This window comes from Neovison vison, chromosome 2 (assembly GCF_020171115.1).
Source record: "Neovison vison isolate M4711 chromosome 2, ASM_NN_V1, whole genome shotgun sequence".
In the NCBI taxonomy this organism is placed as follows: domain Eukaryota; kingdom Metazoa; phylum Chordata; class Mammalia; order Carnivora; family Mustelidae; genus Neogale; species Neogale vison.
Window position 1 is genome coordinate 36,465,001 of NC_058092.1, and position 21,246 is coordinate 36,486,246.

Genomic DNA, 21,246 nt, shown 5'->3' on the forward strand with positions numbered 1-21,246 from the left:
AAAATATAGGACAGCCAGTTAAATCTGAACTTCAGATTAACAATTTTTCAGTATTAGTACATCACAAATATTGCATGGGACATTGCATGTATTTTATCCAGCAACTCTATTCTAAATGTCCATGGTTGATCCCTAGTAATCAAAGGAGAGGTCTGGGTCAGTGTTACGGTTTATGACAGGAGAAAAAACTAAACCCAAGTCCAGAACTAATGTCCTGCAATGGTCTATACCACCTGATAATGCTTTTAAAGCTAAGTAGACTTCTTTCTAAAAGACAAAACATACTTTATCCTCTACAGCAGTTAAGTTGTGACAAAACCAAAAACGTTGTTGTGTGAGCATTCATAACTTCATTTCTTTACTCCCTTGGTTCCTGACCCTTATTATACAAATCAGAGCAATGACTCACGAAAAGGAGAGAGTTTAAAGAGAGACGGATAACCTAAAAAAATAAAAAATAAAATAAACAGATACGGATATTCCTGGAAAAGGAAGAATGAATTTGAGAAAGAGAGGAAAAGACAAAAAGAATGAGACCATTCAAATTATTATGAATTTGGCAAGTTTTGAAAAAGAAAAGGAAGTTTGGGATTAACCATGCAAAGACACTGATCAAAAATGGAAAAATCAGATTTTAAGTAGTATTACGGTATGGTATGAATATTATCCCCCTTGGCGTTTTTGAGAGGCTGGAATAAAGATTTAAATTACTTTTCAATCTAACTGAAAATGTTAGGCTGGTGCTTCCTCTGAATGGAAAAGAGAAGATATATCACAAAGCATCTCAGGTCAATAATAATGAAAATAATAATAAAACAACCGATACCTACTCTAAGGGTCTTACATGTACTAATTCTCACAAAAGCCCTACATCAGGGTTCATATTCTTCTCCCTGTTATACAGATTAGGAAAGTGTCCAGGGTCACAAACTATAAACAGACAGGGCTAGAATTGGAAATCCAAGCAATCTGAATCTAGAGCTCCTAAACAGTGAGCAACACTTCCCTATTTTACAGCATTCTCTATACTCAAGCATTTAAGAATTAAATTAATAATCAAAATCACATAAATTATTCTAAACTTTAGCATATTTTAATTATTCTAAACTTTAGAGGTTAAACCTCTAATCTCAGGGTCCTGGGATCGAGCCCCACATCGGGCTCTCTGCTCAGCAGGGAGCCTGCTTACCCCTTTCTGCCTGCCTCTCTGCCTACTTGTTGTCTCTCTCCCTCTCTGTCAAATAAATAAAATCCTTTAAAATATATATATATAAATGGTTCAGCATTATTTAAAAGTTAAATCTTTCAATTATTTTTTAAATCTTTCAATTATTAAAGCATATAGAGAAACATGAAGCTAAGAAATTATGAAATAGTTATTATATATAATAATAATATTCAGAATCCAACCACTTTTCTCTACCTTTGGAGCTTTCACCCTTGTCCAAGACACCATCATCCCTCAGCTTGTTTACTGCAATAGCCTCCTAACCATTTTCTCCACTTCCACCTTTTCCTATTCTCCCCCAGCAGCCCAAATGATAATTTTAAGCCAGGGATCATAATATGTCACTGTTTAATACTCCTGGATGGCATCTCATCTCAGTCGAGTTTTAAAAGCCAAGTTCTTACAATGTCCTATATGGTCTTCCCTACCATCCACAATACTTGTTTCCATTTTTTAAAAATAAGTATCAGGGGCACCTGAGTGGCTCAGTGGGTTGAAGCCTCTGCCTTCAGCTCAGGTCATGATCTCAGTGTCCTGGGATCGAGCCCCACATCGGGCTCTCTGCTAAGCGGGGAGCCTGCTTCTCTCTCTGCCTCCTCTCTGCCTACTTGTGATCTCTGTCTGTCAAATAAATAAATAAATAAATAATCTTAAAACAAAAAATAAAAATAAATATTTTTTAAATTTTAATGTAAGTAAATCGCCACACCCAACAAGGGCTTGAACTCATGATTCCACGATCAAGAGTCACATGCTCGTCTGACTGAGTCAGCCAGGGGCCCCTACTTATCTCCTCATTACTTTCGCCTTATTCCACTCCAGCTAACCTGGCCTCCCAGATAATCCTTGAACACAAGACAGAGATGCTCCTGCCTCATAGTAAGCTATCTGGTATTCCCTCCACCTGGCACATTGGCCCACCCTCACACTTCTCAAAGATCTATGCTTTGCTCCCTCATTTCCTTTAAGTCAGGCCCTCACTGTCTTTCTACTTAAAATAGTAATCCTTGGGCGCCTGGGTGGCTTCTCGTTAAGCATCTGCCTTCCACTCAGGTCATGATCCTGGGGTCCTCCGATGCAGCCCCACATCAGGCTCCCTCCTCAGGGGAAGCCTGCTTCTCCCTCTCCCACTCCCCCTGCTTATATTCCCTATCACTGCCTCTCTTGTCAAATAAATAAAATCTTAAAAAAAAAAAAGTAGTACTCCTTATGCTATTGATTTCAGCCATTCTGACAGGTGTGAGGTGGTATCTCATCATGGTTTTGATTTGCCTTTCCCGGATGATCAGTGATAATGAACATCTTTCCATGTGTCTGTTGGCCATCTGGATATCTTCCTTAGAGAAATATCTGTTCTTCTGCCTGCGTTTTGATTGGATTGTTTGATATTTTAGATATGAATGCTTTTCCAGATGTGTCATTTGCAAATATCTTCTCCCATTCAGTAGGTTGCCTTTTAGTGTTGTTTCCTTTGTATTTTATTGAAGCTTTTCATTTTGTGAAGCTATTTATATTTGTGCAGGAGCTTTTTATTTTGATATAGTCCCAATAGTTTATTTTTTGCTTTTGGTTCCCTTGCCTCGGAGGCATGCCTAGAAAGAAGTTGCTACGGCTGATGGCAAAGAAGTTAACTGCGTATGTTCTCCTCTAGGATTTTTATGGTTTCAGGTCTCACACTGAGGTCTTTAATCCATTTGGAATTTACTTTTGTGTATGACGTAAGTGATCCAGTCTAATTGTTTTGCATGTTGGTCTCCAGTTTTCCCAACCATTTGTTGAACAGACTGTCCTTTTCCCATGGGATATTCTTTCCTGCTTTGTTGAAGATTAACTGACCATATAGTTGTGGGTTCGTTTCTAGGTTTTCTATTCTGTTCCATTACTCTGTGTGTGTGTTTTTGTGCCATTACCATACTGTTTTGATCTCTACAGCTTTGTAATATAACTTGAAGTCCAGAATTGTGATGCCTCCAGCTTTGCTTTTCTTTTTCCAGGTTGCTTTGGCTATTTGGGGCCTTTTGTGCTTCCATACAAACTTTAGAATTGTTTGTTCCAGTTCTGTGAAAAATGCGTTAGAATTTGACAGGGATTGCACTGAATGTATAGATTGCTGTGGGTAGTAGAGACACTTTAACAATATCTGTCCTTCTAATCCAGGAGCATGGAATATCTTTCACTGAACACCACGGAAATACAAAACAAAACTATGATGAGATATCACCTCACACCTGTCAGAATGGCTAAAATCAGGGCACCTGGGTGGCTCAATCGGTTAAGCATCTGGGTTCCTGGGATCAAGCCCCCACTGAGCTCCCTGATCAGTGGGGATCCTGCTTGTCCTTCTCCCTCTTCCTCCGTCTCCACTTTACCTACTTGTGCTCCTTCTCTCTGTCAAATCAGTAAATAAAATCTTAAAAAAAAAAAAAGAATGGCTAAAATCAACAACAAAACGAACAACAGGTGTTGATAAGGATGTGGAGAAAGGGGAACCCTCTTGCACTTTTTATGGGAAATGGGAATGCAAACTGATACAGCCACCGTGGAAAAGAGTATGGAGTTTCCTCGATAAGTTAAAAATAGAACTACCTTAAAATCCAGCAACTGCATGGTTACATATATACCCAAAGAATAGAAAAAAAAAAAAAAAAAAAAAATATATATATATATATATATATACCCAAATTATAGAATCAGCCCAAGTGTCCACCGATTGATGAATGGCTAAAGAAGATGTGATACACAAATACACACACACATACACACACACAATGGGCTGTCACTCAGCCATAAAAAAAATAAAATCTTGGGACGCCTGGGTGGCTCAGTTGGTTAAGCGGCTGCCTTCAGCTCAGGTCATGATCCCGGTGTCCGGGGATCGAGTCCCACATCAGGCTCCATGCTCAGCGGGGAGCCTGCTTCTCCCTCTGCCTCTGCCTGCCACTCTGTCTGTGCGCTCTCTCTCTCTCTCTTTGACAAATAAATAAAAATAAATTTAAAAAAAATAAAATAAAATCTTGCCATGTGCAACATGATGAAGCTAGAGTGTATTATGCTAAACAAAATAAGACAGTTAGAGAAAGACAAACACCATAAGATTTCATTCATGTGGAATTTAAGAAACAAAACAAACAAGCAAATGGATAAAAAGAGAACCAAACCAAGAAACAAACTCCTAACTATGGAGAACAAACTGATGGGTTACTAGTGGGGAGGTGGGCAGGAGGAGGAGTTAAGTAGGTGATGGGGATTAAGGAGGACACTTGTGATGAGTGCCGAGTGTTGTATGGAAATGTTCAATCACCACTGTACACCTGAAACTAATATTACACTGTATGTTAACAAATTTAAATTAGAACTTTAAAAAAAGTAAAAATAGTGCCCCCAACCCTGTTCTCCAAAACAATTTATACACAAATTTTAAATTTTGATTCATGATTGAATTTACTTTTTCTTAAGTTTAAAAACAAAAACTATAAAGTATTTAACATGACAAAGCCACAAGCTCTGGATCTGAGAGAGAGTACAAGCACAGGGAGCAGCAGAGAGAGAGGAAGAAGCAGACTACCACAAAGCAGGGAGTCCAAGATGAGGCTTGATCCTAGGACTCTGGGATCATGACCTGAGCCAAAGGCAGCAGCTTAACCGACTGAGCCACCAAGGTGCCCCTAAATAGCATGTTATGATTTTTTTTTGTATGTTATGATTCTTTAAAAAGATTTTATTTATTTGAGAGATTGAGTGGGGAGCCCGATTCAGGGCTTAATCCCAAGACCTGAGATCATGACCTGAGCTGAAGTCAGATACTTAACCAAGTGAGCTACCCAGGTACCCCATAAATTTATTTATTCTCTACTTTCTCCCCTCCCTTAAAACACTCCATGAATATATCAAGTTTTCCTGTTCTGTGCCTGGCCAGAGCAGTGCCTAGCCATCAAATATTTGTTGAAAAACATGAATACATGAACAAAAACATTTATGGGCACTTAATATGTTCCGGTACCATGTTAAGTATTTTACAGTTATGAATTTACTAAATCCTCACAATAATCCCATTGAAGTAGGGGACCATTATCAGCCCTAATTTTGGGGTGAAAAAACCAAAACACAGAAAATATAATTAAGTTGCCCAAGGACATAAACTAGAAATGGCAGAGACACAATCTAAACTCAGGCACTCTGATTCCAAAGACATCTCTTATCCACCCCTCTATACAATTTATACTGAAAAGTCAATACTTAGCTACACAGTACATCTTAAAGACATGACCTATATAGATAGGTTACTTTAAAACAGTGTCCTAATTTTTAAGACTAGTCATTCAAATCATAATACATGACACAGGTCTCAAGCTTATTACTTCATTTACTAAATTTTGGAATATATGGTTAGGCTAATTGCTCTCTCATACTCATTTAATTGATGCACTAACATACTCTATTCCCAATATCTGCATGCCTCAAACAAGGAAACTGTCAACCAGAGAAGTTAGCTTCTTCATCTTCTAGTAAGCAACTGACAAGAAGGCTTTTTTTAAATATATATTATTTGTTTTGGAGAGAGAGGAAACATGTGCAGAGGAAGGAGGAGAGGAAGAGAGAGAATCCCCAAGCAGACACTGCCCTGCCCTGCTGAGCATGGAGCCCAATGTGGGACTCCATCCCAGGACCCCAAGATCATGACCCAAGCTAAAATCAAGCGTGACCACTTCACTAAGTGAGCTACCCAGGTGCCCCAAAAAGGCCTGTCTTACATTAACTCTCAACACTATGTGACCCTGTGAATTCCCACTTAGAATAAGGAAACCTGTTTCCCACAACTAGATTACAGTTTTGAAAAAGGGAAAAAAATGCTAATTCTTTCTATTTACAAACACAAAGAACTCTGCAAGGCGGTATAGTTCTCCAAATTACTTTTCAGCCACTATTGATGATCTACCTAGCTAGCATTCATCCCGTGTTCCTTCCTAACAGAATCCCTCCCCAATACAAGGCCTCAGGGGAAGTTATTACCACTCCCAAATTCAGGCATGGCCATGGTTAGTTCAAGGGTAGCCACTAGTGATTGAGGCAGGAATGAGTACAGGACTCAAATCTGGCCAAAAAGGTGTGAAAGAAGTCTGCTAGGTGTTTTTAGAGGACATTTCTTCTCTCTGAAAAGAGGCATAGGAAGAGAGATCTTTCTTCTTTTAGAAGTTCTTGTGTAGGTGTATAGAATTGTTGAATCACAATATTGTACACCTGAAACCAATATGATATTATATAGTATATACATATATATAGATAGTATATAACTATACTTGAATAATTCTAAAAATTTCTAGTCAATTCTATTTACAAAAAAAAAAGTTCTTCTGTACAGATAGGATACCTGGAATCACTATACCATTTTGCTACTAGCCTGTGGATAAAGCCAATTCCAAGGAGAGCAAAATTGAATTGTGGAAAGAAAAGATTTTACTGACATTGTTGAACTGATGTAATCAACCAACACCTGAAGCTGCTCATATGAAAAGACAAAATTTTTTACTTCTTAATCCATTTTAAGTTAGATTCCTGATGCTTGTAGTTGACAATATACTATTTTTTTATGAAACATCTCCCGGAACTAATCTCAAAAAGAGTGGCATGCCTGGATGGCTCAGTTGTGGAGTATGCAACTCTGGATTTGGGGGCTGTGAGTTAGAGCCCCACATTCAGTATAGAGATTACCTAAAAATAAAGTTTTTAAAGAAAAAGAAAAAAAGGTTTGTGCTTAATTCCACAAATGCATATTAGAAATTCAATATGAATATTATACTGTCTTTGTGGAACAAGAAAGTTAAAAAGAATAGTACACATGAAAGAACAAACTCTAGGGCGCCTGGGTGGCTCACTGGGTTAAGCCGCTGCCTTCGGCTCAGGTCATGATCTCAGGGTCCTGATTCAAGTCCCGCATCGGGCTCTCTGCTCAGCAGGGAGCCTGCTTCCCTCTCTCCCTCTCTGCCTGCCTCTCCATCTACTTGTGATTTCTCTCTGTCAAATAAATAAATAAAATCTTAAAAAAAAAAAAAAAAGTTAAAAAAAAAAGAAGAACAAACTCTAAAGTGTCATTTTCCAAGCACAGTTCATTTCAATAAGCTGTTCTCCAAAACAATTTATACACAAATTTTAAATTTTGATTCATGACTGAATTTACTTTTTCTTAAGTTTAAAAACAAAAACTAGGGGCGCCTGGGTGGCTCAGTGGGTTAAGCCGCTGCCTTCGGCTCAGGTCATGATCTTGGGGTCTTGGGATCGAGTCCCGCATCGGGCTGTCTGCTCAGCAGGGAGCCTGCCTCCTCCTCTCTCTCTCTCTCTGCCTGCCTCTCTGCCTACTTGTGATTTCTCTCTGTCAAATAAATAAATAAAATCTTTAAAAAAAAACAAAAACTATGAAGTATTTAAGATGACACAGCCACAAGTTCTGGATTTGTTGCCCTATACCCTTAAACACGGGTAAGCAATCTGCCCCACTAACAGAAGTCCAAGGTTGGAAAAGGTGGATGGTAGGACATCATGGTATTGACTTTAGCTTTGTGTTGCTTCTATTCACAGGACACAGGGCAATTTTTATATTGACAAGACACATGCAAAATGGCAAGATGTAGCAGGCTGGACCTAGCCTACGGCTTCATTAATACTTTAAAAAAAAACCCTATTACTTTATATTAATTTATAAATATTCACAAAGATCAACAAATATATCATATGTATCAGCAAACAATTTGGAAACTAATCTTATGAGGCTACATGGCTGACCTTACCTTGTTATCCCAAATCAAGTCCCACACCTTCTAAATTTATTTGATATAGTAACACATTGGGTAATTTAAATCTACATTTGGCACATGCTGTGTACAACTAGCCTAACAAACTTTTTAAAAAGTTTACTACTCACTTCTAATTCTTCAAAATTTCAAAAATAATTTTAATTCAAACTCAAAAACATTTTGAGGATTTAACAACATTAATGATTAACAACATTAAGGATTGTACTTTTTCATTATTTCCCTTTTTAGAATAAATTATCCTGGAGTGCCTGGGTGGCTCAGTTGGTTAACCATCTGCCTTCACCTCTAGTCATGATCCCAGGGTCCTGGGACACAGCCCTGCACTGAGTTCCTTGGTCAGTAGGAAGTCTGCTTCTCCCTCATCCTCTGATGCTCCCTAGGTTTATTCGCTGTCAAATAAATAAAATCTTTTTTTTTTAAGAACTTATTCATATATTTATTTATTTATTTGTCAGAGAGAGAGAGAGAGAGCAGGAGCACACTAGCCCTAGGTGGGAAAGCAGCAGGCAAACTTAAAACTTAAGTCACAAAATCAAACTGGTTGGGTCCACAGGCCTAAGACTTTAACAAAATATTGGAGAACAGGATATTTCAAGCAAAAAAAGAAAGAAATACATAGCTTGACCTCAAGAAACTGATCTTGTATTGGGGAGACAAATTATATTCACAAAATAATTAAATGTCATAACATAACATGGTTTTGTACCAAAACAATAGACCATAATCCTAGGTAATTGTGGGATTCAGTGCTACAATTTTTTTTAAAGATTTTATTTATTTACTTGACAGAGACAACAAGAGAAGGAACACAAGCAGTGGGAGTGGAAGAGGGAGAAGCAGGCTTCCCCCAGAGCAGAGAGCCTGATGCGGGGCTCCATTGCAGGACCCTGAGATCATGACCTGAGCTGAAGGCAGACACTTAACTGACTGAGCCACCCAGGCGCCCCTCAATTCTATAATTTTTGGAGAAAGAAAAGAAAGAAAGGGGACCTGCAAAGGATCCAAATTTGAAGATGGGAGTGGGCATAATGCTTAATCTAACATAAGCAGCAGCATAAGCAAAAGGTTGGAGATGGAAATAAGAAAGGGTATGCAGCGGATGCCAAGGAACTGGGCTAAAAGTAAAAATGAGAATGGGGCAGGCAGGGGGTGGGGTGACGGGAAAACCTGGCAGGCTCAGTCAGTAAAGCAGGTGACTCTTAATCTCAGAGTTGTGAGATTGAACCCCACACTGAGGGTAGAGTTTACTTTAAAAAAAATAATAAGAATAGAGGATTAATAATGAAGTTGGAAAACTGGTGCTTAAGATCATGTATGCCTAGTTTAAGAATATGGCTTCTGCTTAAAAGAAATGGATAGCGCTGATTATTTCCTTATATTATTTCAAAAATTATTTCAAAATAACATTTGAGCAGGATTAACGTGGCTGAAGAATTCTGGATAAATTTATGGGGGAGGAGAAGAAGAAATTAGAAACCCAGCAACCAGTTAGGAGGTGCTTACTGGTTAAGAACCAAGGCATTAGCAAGACAGACCAGCTCTGCCACTTGCTAGCTGTGAGGCACTGAGTAAGTTATTAAACACATCTAAGTCTCAGTTTCCTGTCTGTAAAGTGAGGTAATAATAGTACCTATTTTATAAAGTTGTCGGGTGGCAAACAGTAATAGTACGTGCAAAAACATTTAACATAGTGCTTGGCCTATACATTCAACAAATGTTAGTAACTATTACCTTCATTATAAATCATTTTAAATGTGTGGGATGAGGAACTAAACAAGGACAATAGAAACTAAAAAGAAAGGATACTTGGAGTGACATTTCCATAGACTCATGAGATACTGTAATTAGAAGAGGCCCTGAAGAACTCTTCCAAAAACAAAAACATAAAAACAAAAGAACTCTTCCAAAAACAAAATGACCCCAGTTTAAATGTCAGGGATGAAGGGGGAAAAAAATGGAGCAAGATAACTCAAAAGGCTTTGACTGCTCAAGAGTATTCCAAGAGGTAGACTTGGGATAACTACATGTTAATAACATGCTGTAAGATATGTAAGATGTGTAGGGCTCCCTGTCCCCTCTGCACGCCCGCCCCCCAGCCAGGCTCCCTGCTCAAAGAAGATATAAGCTACAACTGGGACACCTGGCTGGCTCATTCAGAGAAGCATGTGACTCTTGATCTTGGAGACGGCAGATGGAGCCCCATGTTGGACATAGAGATTACTAAAAAAATAAACTCAAAAAAAAAAAAAAAAAAGATATAAGCTACAATGAATTGGGTCCATACCATGTACCAAAGACTGTGTTAGATATTGATGTAGTACATCTAATCCCCAGAACAATTCTGAAAGACAGAGTATTAAATCAATTTTATAAAAGAGCACTGGCATCCTACTTCTCTATGCAGAAAGAGGTTAAGTCCTAGCCATATAACCTTGGTAATGGTAAGAAGTAAAGCTAGGTTTGGAAGCCTTATCATGTTTCCAAAGCCTGTGTTCTTTCTATTTCACTCACACTGCATCCCCCTTTAATACCAATAAAATTCTATCACATAATTATACTTGTAGTTATTTTTCTACCTACCTTCTTAAATAAACATGTCCAATCTTTTCTATATTCTAAGAAAAATATAAAGGTATTCAGCATGAAAACAAGGAGAATGAATTTCAAAAGCATTATCAAATGGAGAATTATCATACTTCTAATGAAATATAGCTGAGTATACTCTAAACTATAATACGTTAAATGAAAGCAATGACTAATCTTTTTCAATAAGAAAATGCAAACAAATTTGGCATGGCTTTTACATCATTTGATTATATTAACATTTGTCCCACACTACAATATCATTTTAAAAATGACACTAAGCTCATAAAAGAAATATCTTACCACACACAGGAGAAGCATTTATATAATAACCCATCAAATGTTCAGTTACAGACAAAAATTCAACTACAGTAGAATGCCCAACCTGCTAACAGTAAGGACCACATAGTGGCAGGTGACCTATTTCTTTAGTGTGTTTCTCAGCAAATATTTTCCTCAACCACAGAGCCAGCCAGTGTGCTAGTTCTCTACCAGAATGTTACTTAATCTAAACGATGAAAATGCCAAGTATGCCAGAGTAAGCAAGTAAGTTTCCTGAAACAATCTGTTCATCTGTATTCAAAAAAGTCAGAAAATAGTTTCCTAGATTGACCATCAAACTATGTAGTTGCAAACCATGTAACTTCTAGACTAGTAGTTTTCAAAGTGTAGTCCAGAGACCCCTGTATATCCCCAAGAGCCTTTCAGAAGATCCAAGGTATCAAAAATAGTTTCATAGTATTACTAAGACATTATTTGCCTTTTGCACTCTCATTCTCTCACATCTGTACAGTGGAGTTTTCCAGTGGTTAAGACCTGTGGTATCTCAAACAGACTGAATGAGCAGACATGGGATTTTTTTTTTTTTTTTCAGATTTTATTTATTGAGGTGCCTGGATGGCTCAGTCCTAAAGCATCTGCCTTCAGCTCATATTGTGATCCCAGCATCCTGGGATTAAGCCACGTGTCATGCTCCCTTCTCAGCAGGGAGCCTGCTTTTCCCTCTCCAACTCCCCAGTGCTTGTGTTCCCTCTCTAGCTATCTCTCTCTGTTATAAATAAAATTTTTTAAATTTATTTATTTATTTATTTATTTGAGAGAGGGAACACATGAGCGCAGGCACAGGGTGAAAGGTGAAGGACAGAGAGAGAAGACGACACCCCAGTGAGCAGAGTAGGCAGCCCGAAGTGGGACTTCAGCCCAGCACTCCAGATCATGACCTGAGCCAAAGGCAGACACTATTTTTTTCTTTTTTTAAAGATTTTATTTATTTATTCGACAGGAAGATAGAGAGCACAAGTATGCAGGGCGGCAGGCTGAAGGAGAGGAGAAGCAGGCTCTCTGCTGAGCAGTGACCCAGATGCAGGGCTTGATCCCAGGACCCTGGCATCATGATCCGAGTCTAAAGCAGACACTTAACCAACTAAGCCACCCAGGCACCCCAGACATGAGAATTTAGACATTTCCTATTAAGCCAGATATTAAAGACTAAAATGCCAGACATTAAAGTTATTCGCAAAAATGTAAAACAATGCCACTCTCGTCACTTGATTCCTTTTTTAAGATTTTATTTATTCATTTGACAGAGAGAGAGAGCACAAGCAAGGGGAGCAGCAGATGGAGGAAAAGGATAAGTAGGCTCCCCACTGAGCAAAAAGCCCCACTCAGGGTCCTGTCATCAGGACCCTAGCCTAAGACAGATGACCAATTGACTGATCCACCCAGGCACTCAACTTGTTTCCTTTTAATATAGTTATTTTGGGGGGCGCCTGGGTGGCTCAGCGGGTTAAAGCCTCTGTCTTCGGCTCAGGTCATGATCCCAGAGTCCTGGGATTGAGCCCCGTTTTGGGCTCTCTGCTCCGCAGGGAACCTGCTTCCTCCCCTCTCTCTCTCTGCCTACTTGTGACCTCTCTCTCTCTCCCTCTCTCTAATAAATAAAACCTTTAAAAAAAAATATATATATATATAGTTTTTTTTTTTCATTAAAATAAACTGTATTAGGGGTGCCTGGATGGGTCAGTTGGTTAAGCAGCCAATTCCTGACTATGGCTCAGGTCCTGATCTCAGGGTCCTGGGATCAAGCTTCTTGTCAGGCTACACACTCAGCAGAAGTCTGCTTGAGAATTCTCTCTCTCCCTCTCCCCCTCCCTACACACAAACACACACACTTTCCCTCTCAAATAGATAAATAAATCTTTAAAAAAAAAAAAAAGTTAACATGTAACATTTTATTATTTTTAAAGGAATTAAATATTTTTAAATTTCTTAATTTTATTCTAATACAGTAAATATTAGTAAATACCTCTTTGAGATCCTCAATTTCTTAGATTATAAAAGGGGTACTCAAACCAAAAAAAAAAAAACTAAGAACCACTTTTCTAGACCTTCCTATATTTATATTTTGTCAATAAAGACTTTTAGTTTTCTAATTATACTAAGATGTTGCTGCCCTACAATTTCAAAAATTTGTCTTGTTAAGAAAATTGTTGGGGCACCTGGGTGGCTCAGTTGTTGGGCGTCTGCCTTTGGCTCAGGTCAGGATTCCAGGATCCTGGGATTGAGCCCCACATCAGGCTCCCTGCTTGGCAGGAAGCCTACTTCTCCCTCTCCTACTTCCCCTGCTTGGATTCCCCTCTCTCGCTGTGTCTCTCTGTCAAATAAATAAAATCTTTAAAAAAAGAAAAGAAAATTGTCTATAGGTAATCTTTAAAAGTATTGTATCCATTAAATTATAATTTAATGGATTATAAATTATAAAAAGAAATTACAAATTTATAAATTTATAATTTATAAAAATTGTATTATAACAAGAAATCACCTGTATCTTCCCAAAATAAAAACAACAACAACGTTAAAACTAAAAGTGCTAGCTTACAGACAACTAATCTATAAGCTTTGGGCATGAGTTTATCATCAGCTGTATATCTGTAATCCTCCAAGAGCTCCTATACAAGAGATTGGGCTCTTTGAGAGGCCTACCCAGCAACTGTTCTGTTATGGAATAATCCTGATTCCCAAATCACAAGAGGACTAACCAAGATGCTCAAAAGCAATTCTTTGTACCACACTCTTAACATTTCCAAAATAAAAACTTTTGTTTCATCTAAACTGTTCACTATTTCTACTGCTTCTGGGAAATACATAAAGATTAAGACATCAGACTTCCATTTGGATCCAATCCTTACATTGTCAGTGAATTACAGTAGATACAGCAGTCCATGCAGTTATTAGAAACCTTTGGGATGCATGGTAATGGTAGTTTTTTAAAAAATAGGCTGGAGGGAAACACCTTTGGAAAACAGTTTTTGAGGCCACTGGAAGCAATAATAGGTAACGATTTTGCATTTATGGTTCAGTCTTAAATATAAATGAAAATCATATTTTTAAAACTGTAATACTAATATTACAGTTAAAAACCTTAAGTCAACAACTGTCTAATTCAAGTTATTTAACTCAAGGCTATTGCAATAGCCAAGGAATGCGGTGACCAAAGACAGTAAGTAGAAAAGCACTTAGAGGTTAGAAAGAAATGGTGCTCCTTAGATATTTATTAATTCAACACAAATCTATTAAATTCCCTACCGTTTGCAATACCTTGAGCAAGATAAGAAGCTCATAACTTGATGGGAAGATAATTCCATGGGGTGGATAGTATACATAAAAACAGAATCTACTTCAAAGAATGAAAAGGAGTTCTGAGAAGTGCTAGAAGAGAAAAGGAAAAGAAAGGAAGTATGTCTTCTAATATCAGGGATCAGGAAATAAATATCCTGGCAAAGAAGGCATCTAACGTAGATCTTAAACATGTAAGATTTCAACAAGTGAAAAGCATCCCTGGAAGAGGAAAAAGCAGACATTCAAGAAACAGCAAATATAAAATAGCTTTCCACAGAACCTGTGATGGCCTCTAGTAAGAAACTAGACTGGAAAACTTGGTTGGAAACAAACAAACAAACAACAACAACAACAACAAAATAGGGACTTAACTGACAAGGTAAGCAATCTAGGACTCTTTTTAATAGGCAAAGGAAAGGCACTGGAAGGTTTTCAAAGTCATTGGGAGATTTACCACTGGAAGGCAAATCATCAGACGGTACCTGAATAATACTGTGGACTGAACAAAGTAGAAACAGGGAGAACAGTAAGAACAGTTAGAACACTATCAAAGCAGTCCAGTCAGGAAATAAGAGCTTGAGCTGGGATAGAAGGTAGAAAGAAGACAGATACAAGACATGCTGCAACCTCTTCACTAATAATTTACTTAGTTTTAAGTGTTTCAAAACCTTAATTTGTCACACAAAACAAGACTGGCATCACATTATTTCCATTAAAAGTCATTCCCATCACAGGCAATATTCCAGCATACTCAAGTGTGCTTCCTTTATTAAAAGCTGTTAGGTATAACTAACCATAATCTACACTAAGACTACAAAATGAGTAATAAAGAGCGGCATATGCATACTTCCAATACTCTGAATAGAATCTCAGTATGCAAAATTTCATCCAAGGATGAGCATTTTAAACTCAGAAGTTTATTTCTAAGTAAATGCACAATGTTTGGATCAGAATTTTCTATACAACCTTATAAGACCCACATCACTACATAATTATAATAGTCAACTTTTTTTTTTAAACCACTTTGGACAACTCAACTGAACTTGGCCAATATTTTTCCACTGGGCCCAAATTTTTCAAACATTAGTTCCTTCTTCATTTTCTCCCCTCCTCCCTATTCACCTCTCCGCCCAACAAATTCCCTTTGTATGTCTGCAAGGCAAGATACTATGATATAGTGATTCTGAGGCAGTTTGAATATATAATTCTTATAATAAAAACCTAGAATTATTAACTTTACTTTTTACAAGAGGAATCAATGATGTATTAAATTTTCATTTACATGAATGACAAATGCATCTAATAGAAATGATGCTTTACCATTAGGGGGAAACAAAGAGGGAAATACAACAATAGATGGGTGGCAAATCTTACAAACTTTGCAAAACACTGAAAAGCTGCATCTGGATTGCAGTCACAATGACAAAAGCAAATAAAGAAAGCTCCAAAATGAAGGGAAAGAGAAAAATTCTAAATTATCATAAAGAGTAAAAAAGGCTAATTTAATAGGAGTTTTTAATATAGCATCATTTAACACCCTAACTGGAAAAAAAAAAAGATAATTTACAGCTCACAAGGACACAAATAATTTCTATAAACATTCTACAAAACAGTTATACTTCATTGTACTTGCATGGGCTCCAATCCTTTCAAAGGTTTCCAAAAATACATAGTCTTATAATAATTGAGGTTCCCCAATGACACACAATTTATTTTGTAAGCTTAACTGCAACACATTTTTAAGACATAACCAATTCATCCTCAACAAAAATAAGGAGTCACAAAGGCCCTCTACTTATTCCAAATCATTACGTAAAGCACTATCTGTAACTGCAAAAAAGGGTTTGAAAATTTGACAGCTAATAATCATAAAATGAGGTTAGAATTTAAAGAAAAACAATTACCCAACTTTTCCATTTTCCCTTCCTTTTCCTTTCTTACCAGATACACAAAATGTCTGTAAGGGTCTCAGACAAAGCTCTGAAGTAAAAATACAGTATATGTATACTTTACATTATGTGTATTCGAAGCTATCACATATATGTACACATCACATAGACTCACACAAAAAGGATTCCTCCTTTTTTTAGTCTAAGAATTGAAGTTATATTAAACCCTATCCCATAAATTAAGTGAAATCACCATAAATTAACGAGTAATAAAATACTGCACGTAGATCTGTCTGAGAGACTATATCCTGAGAAGAAAAACCTCAGACTAAGACCATGACTGAATAAAAACGCCCAATCCCTGAAAATTACTAACCGGCATTTGGTTTCTGTAAGAGAAAAAGGGGGTCTTAAAATGAATAATCATACAGGCAACCCAGTTTCAGAAGTTAACGAAGGTAAAACACAAGGAACCAAATAAGACAAACGTATGAAATGACAAGCTTTAAAGAATTCCCCCAAAGGAAAAGGCTTGAGTTCAAGGCTCGGGTATAAAGCATCCTTTGCAGGTAGAAGAATCTTTAATTGAAAAAAAGGGGGGAGGGGGGCACAACAAAAACCTGAACGACACGAAGTCAAAGAAACGGGTCTTTCCTCCCACCCCCACTCCAGCCCCCACCCCCACTCTCGCAGGACAATAGGATCAGGGTCCTAACTGCAAACTTTAAACGGATAAACCAGAAGCAGTTTTACTGCAGCTCTAACTGCAAATCTGCCCCTCATCCCAAACCTAGCGCTCCCAGGAACACTTCTACCCTGAAAACACCACCAAGGTCTAGTTATATACAAATCAATCAGACCCATCACAAGATTCTTTTTCTCTCCCCAAGTACCTGGAGGATCCATTTCAATATAAAATATCAGTTCTGTCGAATAGGGCATCATCACCTCCCTCCAGTCTGCGTCATCGCGGTCCATACTCCACACCGTATTGTACATCGCGCTGTCAGGGGCAGGTCGTCAGGAAATATATAGAAAGCATATATATTTTTTATCTGATATTTAAAAATCTAAAAATATAGATCTGTAAAGTCCCACACGGATATATACTTCTGGGTTTCCAACGGCCGGTACAAGTCCAGCCAACTACCAGGACGAGGATGGGGTCCTCCCCCGTCTCCTCTTACAGCACCCAGCAAAATGCCCCCCGAACTTTCAGTCTACGGGCTTTTTCTCCTCAGAGAGGTACAGGGAGGCTTGGGGCGGGGGGTGAGGGGGTGAAGGCAGAGGGCTGAGATGTTAAAAAGCAGCTTCCCAAAAATCCCTTCCACACAGTCGCTCTCCAAAGAGAAAAGCTCCCACTGCCTCCAGATCTTTCCTCGGCAGCCACTTTTGTGTCCTTCGAGGGAGGGAGAATGAAGAGGGGGAGATAAAAAGAACGCGCTGGGAGAAAGGTGAGGAAGTGACAAAGGAAGGCATAAAAAGGGGGGTGGGTATTGCATTCAAGTTTCGGGGTCCCACTGGTCTGCAGAGAGCGATCCCCTCAAGGGCCGGGACTCGGGCTCCGTTCCAGTCAAGCTCGGAACCGAAGCTGCTGTAGCCTCGAGATGGGGGCCCGTCGGAAAGTCCAGTTAGCTCTGCCCGGCTGGGCGCTCCCGCCGGGCAGTAAGTAAAACCGCCAGTGCCGGCTCCCCTCACGCTCTGCCCTGACTCCAGCCACTAGAGTTTCATTTTAACGGCGCGGAGAGGGACACCCTCCCCCGCCTCACGCTCCCCCGCTGAGGTACCACCCAACCGCACCGGGCGGGGGGGAAGGCGACATCACTACTGCTCCTTCCCCTCTATACCGACTCGATGAACGGGGGAATTCTGTCAGGTGCCTGTGAAAGCCTTCCGAAAGCCGTCCTCCACTTCGGCTTTCAACTCTCCCCAACGCTCTCTGCGTTTCGACTTCTTAATCATTCATCCTCTCTCCCCCCAGCCTCAATCAGAATGGTACATTCCGGGCGCTGGCCGCACGCCAGGAGTCAGTGCCGGGAGCACGCGAGCCAGGAGGGGAGGGATAGGAGACAGGGAAGGAGGGGGTAGAAAGAGGGGATAAGGTGAGTGGTGATTGGCTGAGCCGGGTTGCCGGAGCCCGGAGCCTGCGTCTTTTGTCTGCCTTCTTCCAGCAAAGGAGCGGGAGACGGCTGCGCGCCCCAAGCGGACCAATCAGGAGCCAGCCGGCGTTGGCCGGCAAGGCGGCGATTGGTCAGAGCCCAGTTACTAAGCGGGACAAAGGCAGAGGGGGAAAAGAAAAGAAGAGGAAAAAAAAAGAAAGAAAGAAAGAAAGCGCAAACGGCGGTTACTGACAGGCTGGGCGAGCGCTCAGGGGCTCATGCTGCCCGGAGACAGGCGGGGCTCCCGCTGAGGCTCGGTCGGGCCGGACGAGTGGGGGCTTTGGGGGGGGGGGGGGACGAGCTTGCGCGAGACACCTCTGCCCGGAGACGCTGCGGGGGAGGGGAGCGGACTGAGAGGGGCGCGTGCTGTCACTTGGCGGGACGTGCGCTCCTCTGGTCCTTAGGAAGTCCCCGGGCAGGGTCCCACCCCACAGACCTCTTTACTGGGCTGGGACAGCCCCCATCCCCCGCAATAAGTTGTCAAATAAAGAAAAGGTCCCTAAACTCACTTGCAGGACCGTTACCCCTCGGTGAGAGGAGATGCCCATGGCGCCCGGTATCCTTCCCAGGCCGCTACCACAACCCAGTCCCGGCTTCTTCCTTTGAGCAGTTAGGCTTTTCTTAAGAAGGCATTTCGCAGTTTCTCTGCGCTTCCCACCTAAGGACTTTCGAACCCAGAGGTAACTCCCCACACCTGAAATAAATAGGGAGCTGCAGCAGGCCCCTCAGCTCGATTGCTCACGCCAGAAAACATGCCTTGAAATTACAGTGTGTGTGTGATTTGAGATAAATCACAGGTGTTAGAATCCCCAGCCAAAAGGGCCCTATTCTGTTTCCCTGACAGACCACCTTCCGTATACACCCAGTCCCTTCCTCAAGCTTAAAACTATGATGGACTTCCACTATGAAAATGCTGAATATTACCATGCATTTCAGAAACAGCTAATTAACTTGCTGGGGAACACTGAATAGCCAAAAGCAGATTTTTGTCTCCCAAAGGTTATGCCTGGAATTGCCATCCTGCATACCCTACAATACAGTCTGGGGAGGCCAAAAACTGTTCCATTTCCTCTTTACACAGGAGCAACAAAGCCCATTGTGTTTGGGTTGACAACCTGATTTAAGCCCTAGTGAAACCTCCTACCCTGAGTGGCTCTACTATATTGATTCCTTCCTGTGGAAGAGTTGCCATGTTTCACCCTCTACCTCCTAAAGTGAGCCTGCCTTCCTTAAAGGTGTTCTAAGTTGAGACAGTTCCTGGGAGCCAGCAGTCAAAATGTGTATGGTCTCTGTGTAGAGTCTTGAATTAAAAAGGGCCGGTAAGAGTAAGTGGACAGGTTTGAACTGAGGAAATACATCAGAATTCTTGCATGCGTTTTTTTGTTTTGTTTTGTTTTGTTTTTTACATTTCTGAAATCCAAACCTGATTCAAAAGCCAGATCAACTTTGGGATAGGGCATGTTGCTAATTTGAATGTCCTGAGCCCTTTCTCTAGGTAGGAGATGCTGGAAGATCAACTCTAATTTGTGGCTGGCTTCCCAGCAGTCTCTTAACTTCACCATATCTGGGAGCCAGAAGTACTCACATGTGATAACTCGAAAGGCAGAACAATCAGTCAAGGGCAAGTTGGTTTATTTTTGTTCACGGGTGTCCCTGTGCATTCCCAAACAAAATGAAGGTGAAGAGAGGAAGTGTGGAAAAGATAATGGCTTTCAGATTTCCACAGCAGCTTTTGCCTGGACCACTTTACATCATTTAGTGGTGGGGTTTCAATTTTTAAAATGCAGAGCAATCACCCAGCCTTTCCCAAACCTAAGACTTGGAGAAATACAGTGAAGAAGCAGCACAGTATATAGTCTGATCCTCAACACTGGCAGTTGGGGTAAAGCTGGAGTCCATCCTGCCACCTAAAATTATATGATCCAACTATCCAACAAGTAAAGCTTTGAATAGGAGACCTCCAAAAAATAACAGTGATGCAAGAGGCAACGATGAATCAAGGGGAAGCACATTTCCTTTGAATGGGTCTGGAACCACTGTCCTGCTATGGTGGGAAGCACCTGTCATATGATGCTGGCCTTACTTTCCTTCAGTTGGGAAATAAAAGTGAGGTTGTGACTGCATGTCATCAAACCACGTCAGGCTCTTTGGCAAAGGCAGAGAATGTTAGCTCTGGTGTCCTGGACCATTTCCATCCTGGAGAATTATATTTGGCCTGGGTGTGGATTAAATTCAGCTCTAAGAGCTCAAACTCCTGGGTCACAACCTGCTACTTTGGAATTTTTTTTCCTCTTTGCCTCCTTTCTTTCTTTTTTTAATTTTTAAAAAAATATTTGTTTAGGGGTGCTGGGGTGGCTCAGTCAGTTAACTGTCTGCCATCCGTTCAATTCATCATCCTGGGATCTTGGGATCAAGCCCCAAACATCAAGCTCCCCCTGCTCAGTAGAGAGCCTGCATCTCTCCCTCCCTCTGCTGCTCTCCCTGCTTGTGCTCTTGCTCTCTCTCTCTGTCAAATAAATAATAAACAAACACTTTTAAAAATTATTTATTTATTTACTTTATTTAAGGTGGGGATGCAGGCAAAGGGAGAGAGAGAATCTCAAGCAGACTCCCCACTAAGCACAGAGCCCAACACAGGGCTAGATCCCACAACCCTGAGATCATGACCTGAGTGGAAATCAAGAGTCAGACTCACCTAACCCAACTGAGCCACCCAGGTGCCACTCTTTTTAATTTAAAGTAATTTTAGGTAAGTCAAAAATCTGTCTGCCTTCATTTATCTGTGAAATAAGAGATTGTCTTCAGATTTATGCAAGCTTCTTAGCTTTCTGTGAAACACTGAAAATTTTTTAAAAAATGCCACTTAAGTATTTAGAATTAATAGTACATTTCTATAACTCCAAATGAATAAGGTGTCCTTCACTTTTCACCCTGATATGGTCTTGCTATCAAACTGTTCAAAT

General features: G+C 40.0%; 1 protein-coding gene across 1 annotated transcript in view; it reads right to left on the bottom strand.

Annotated features, from left to right (window-relative positions):
* Positions 1-17,841, bottom strand: part of PIK3R3 (phosphoinositide-3-kinase regulatory subunit 3) — a 132,431-nt gene extending 114,590 nt beyond the window's left edge. Inside the window, exon 1 of the mRNA XM_044238134.1 lies at positions 17,018-17,841. Within this exon, the coding sequence (XP_044094069.1) occupies positions 17,018-17,123 (106 nt within the window). The 5' untranslated portion in view covers positions 17,124-17,841. The remainder of the gene's footprint in view (positions 1-17,017) is intronic.
* Positions 17,842-21,246: the final 3,405 nt, after the last annotated feature.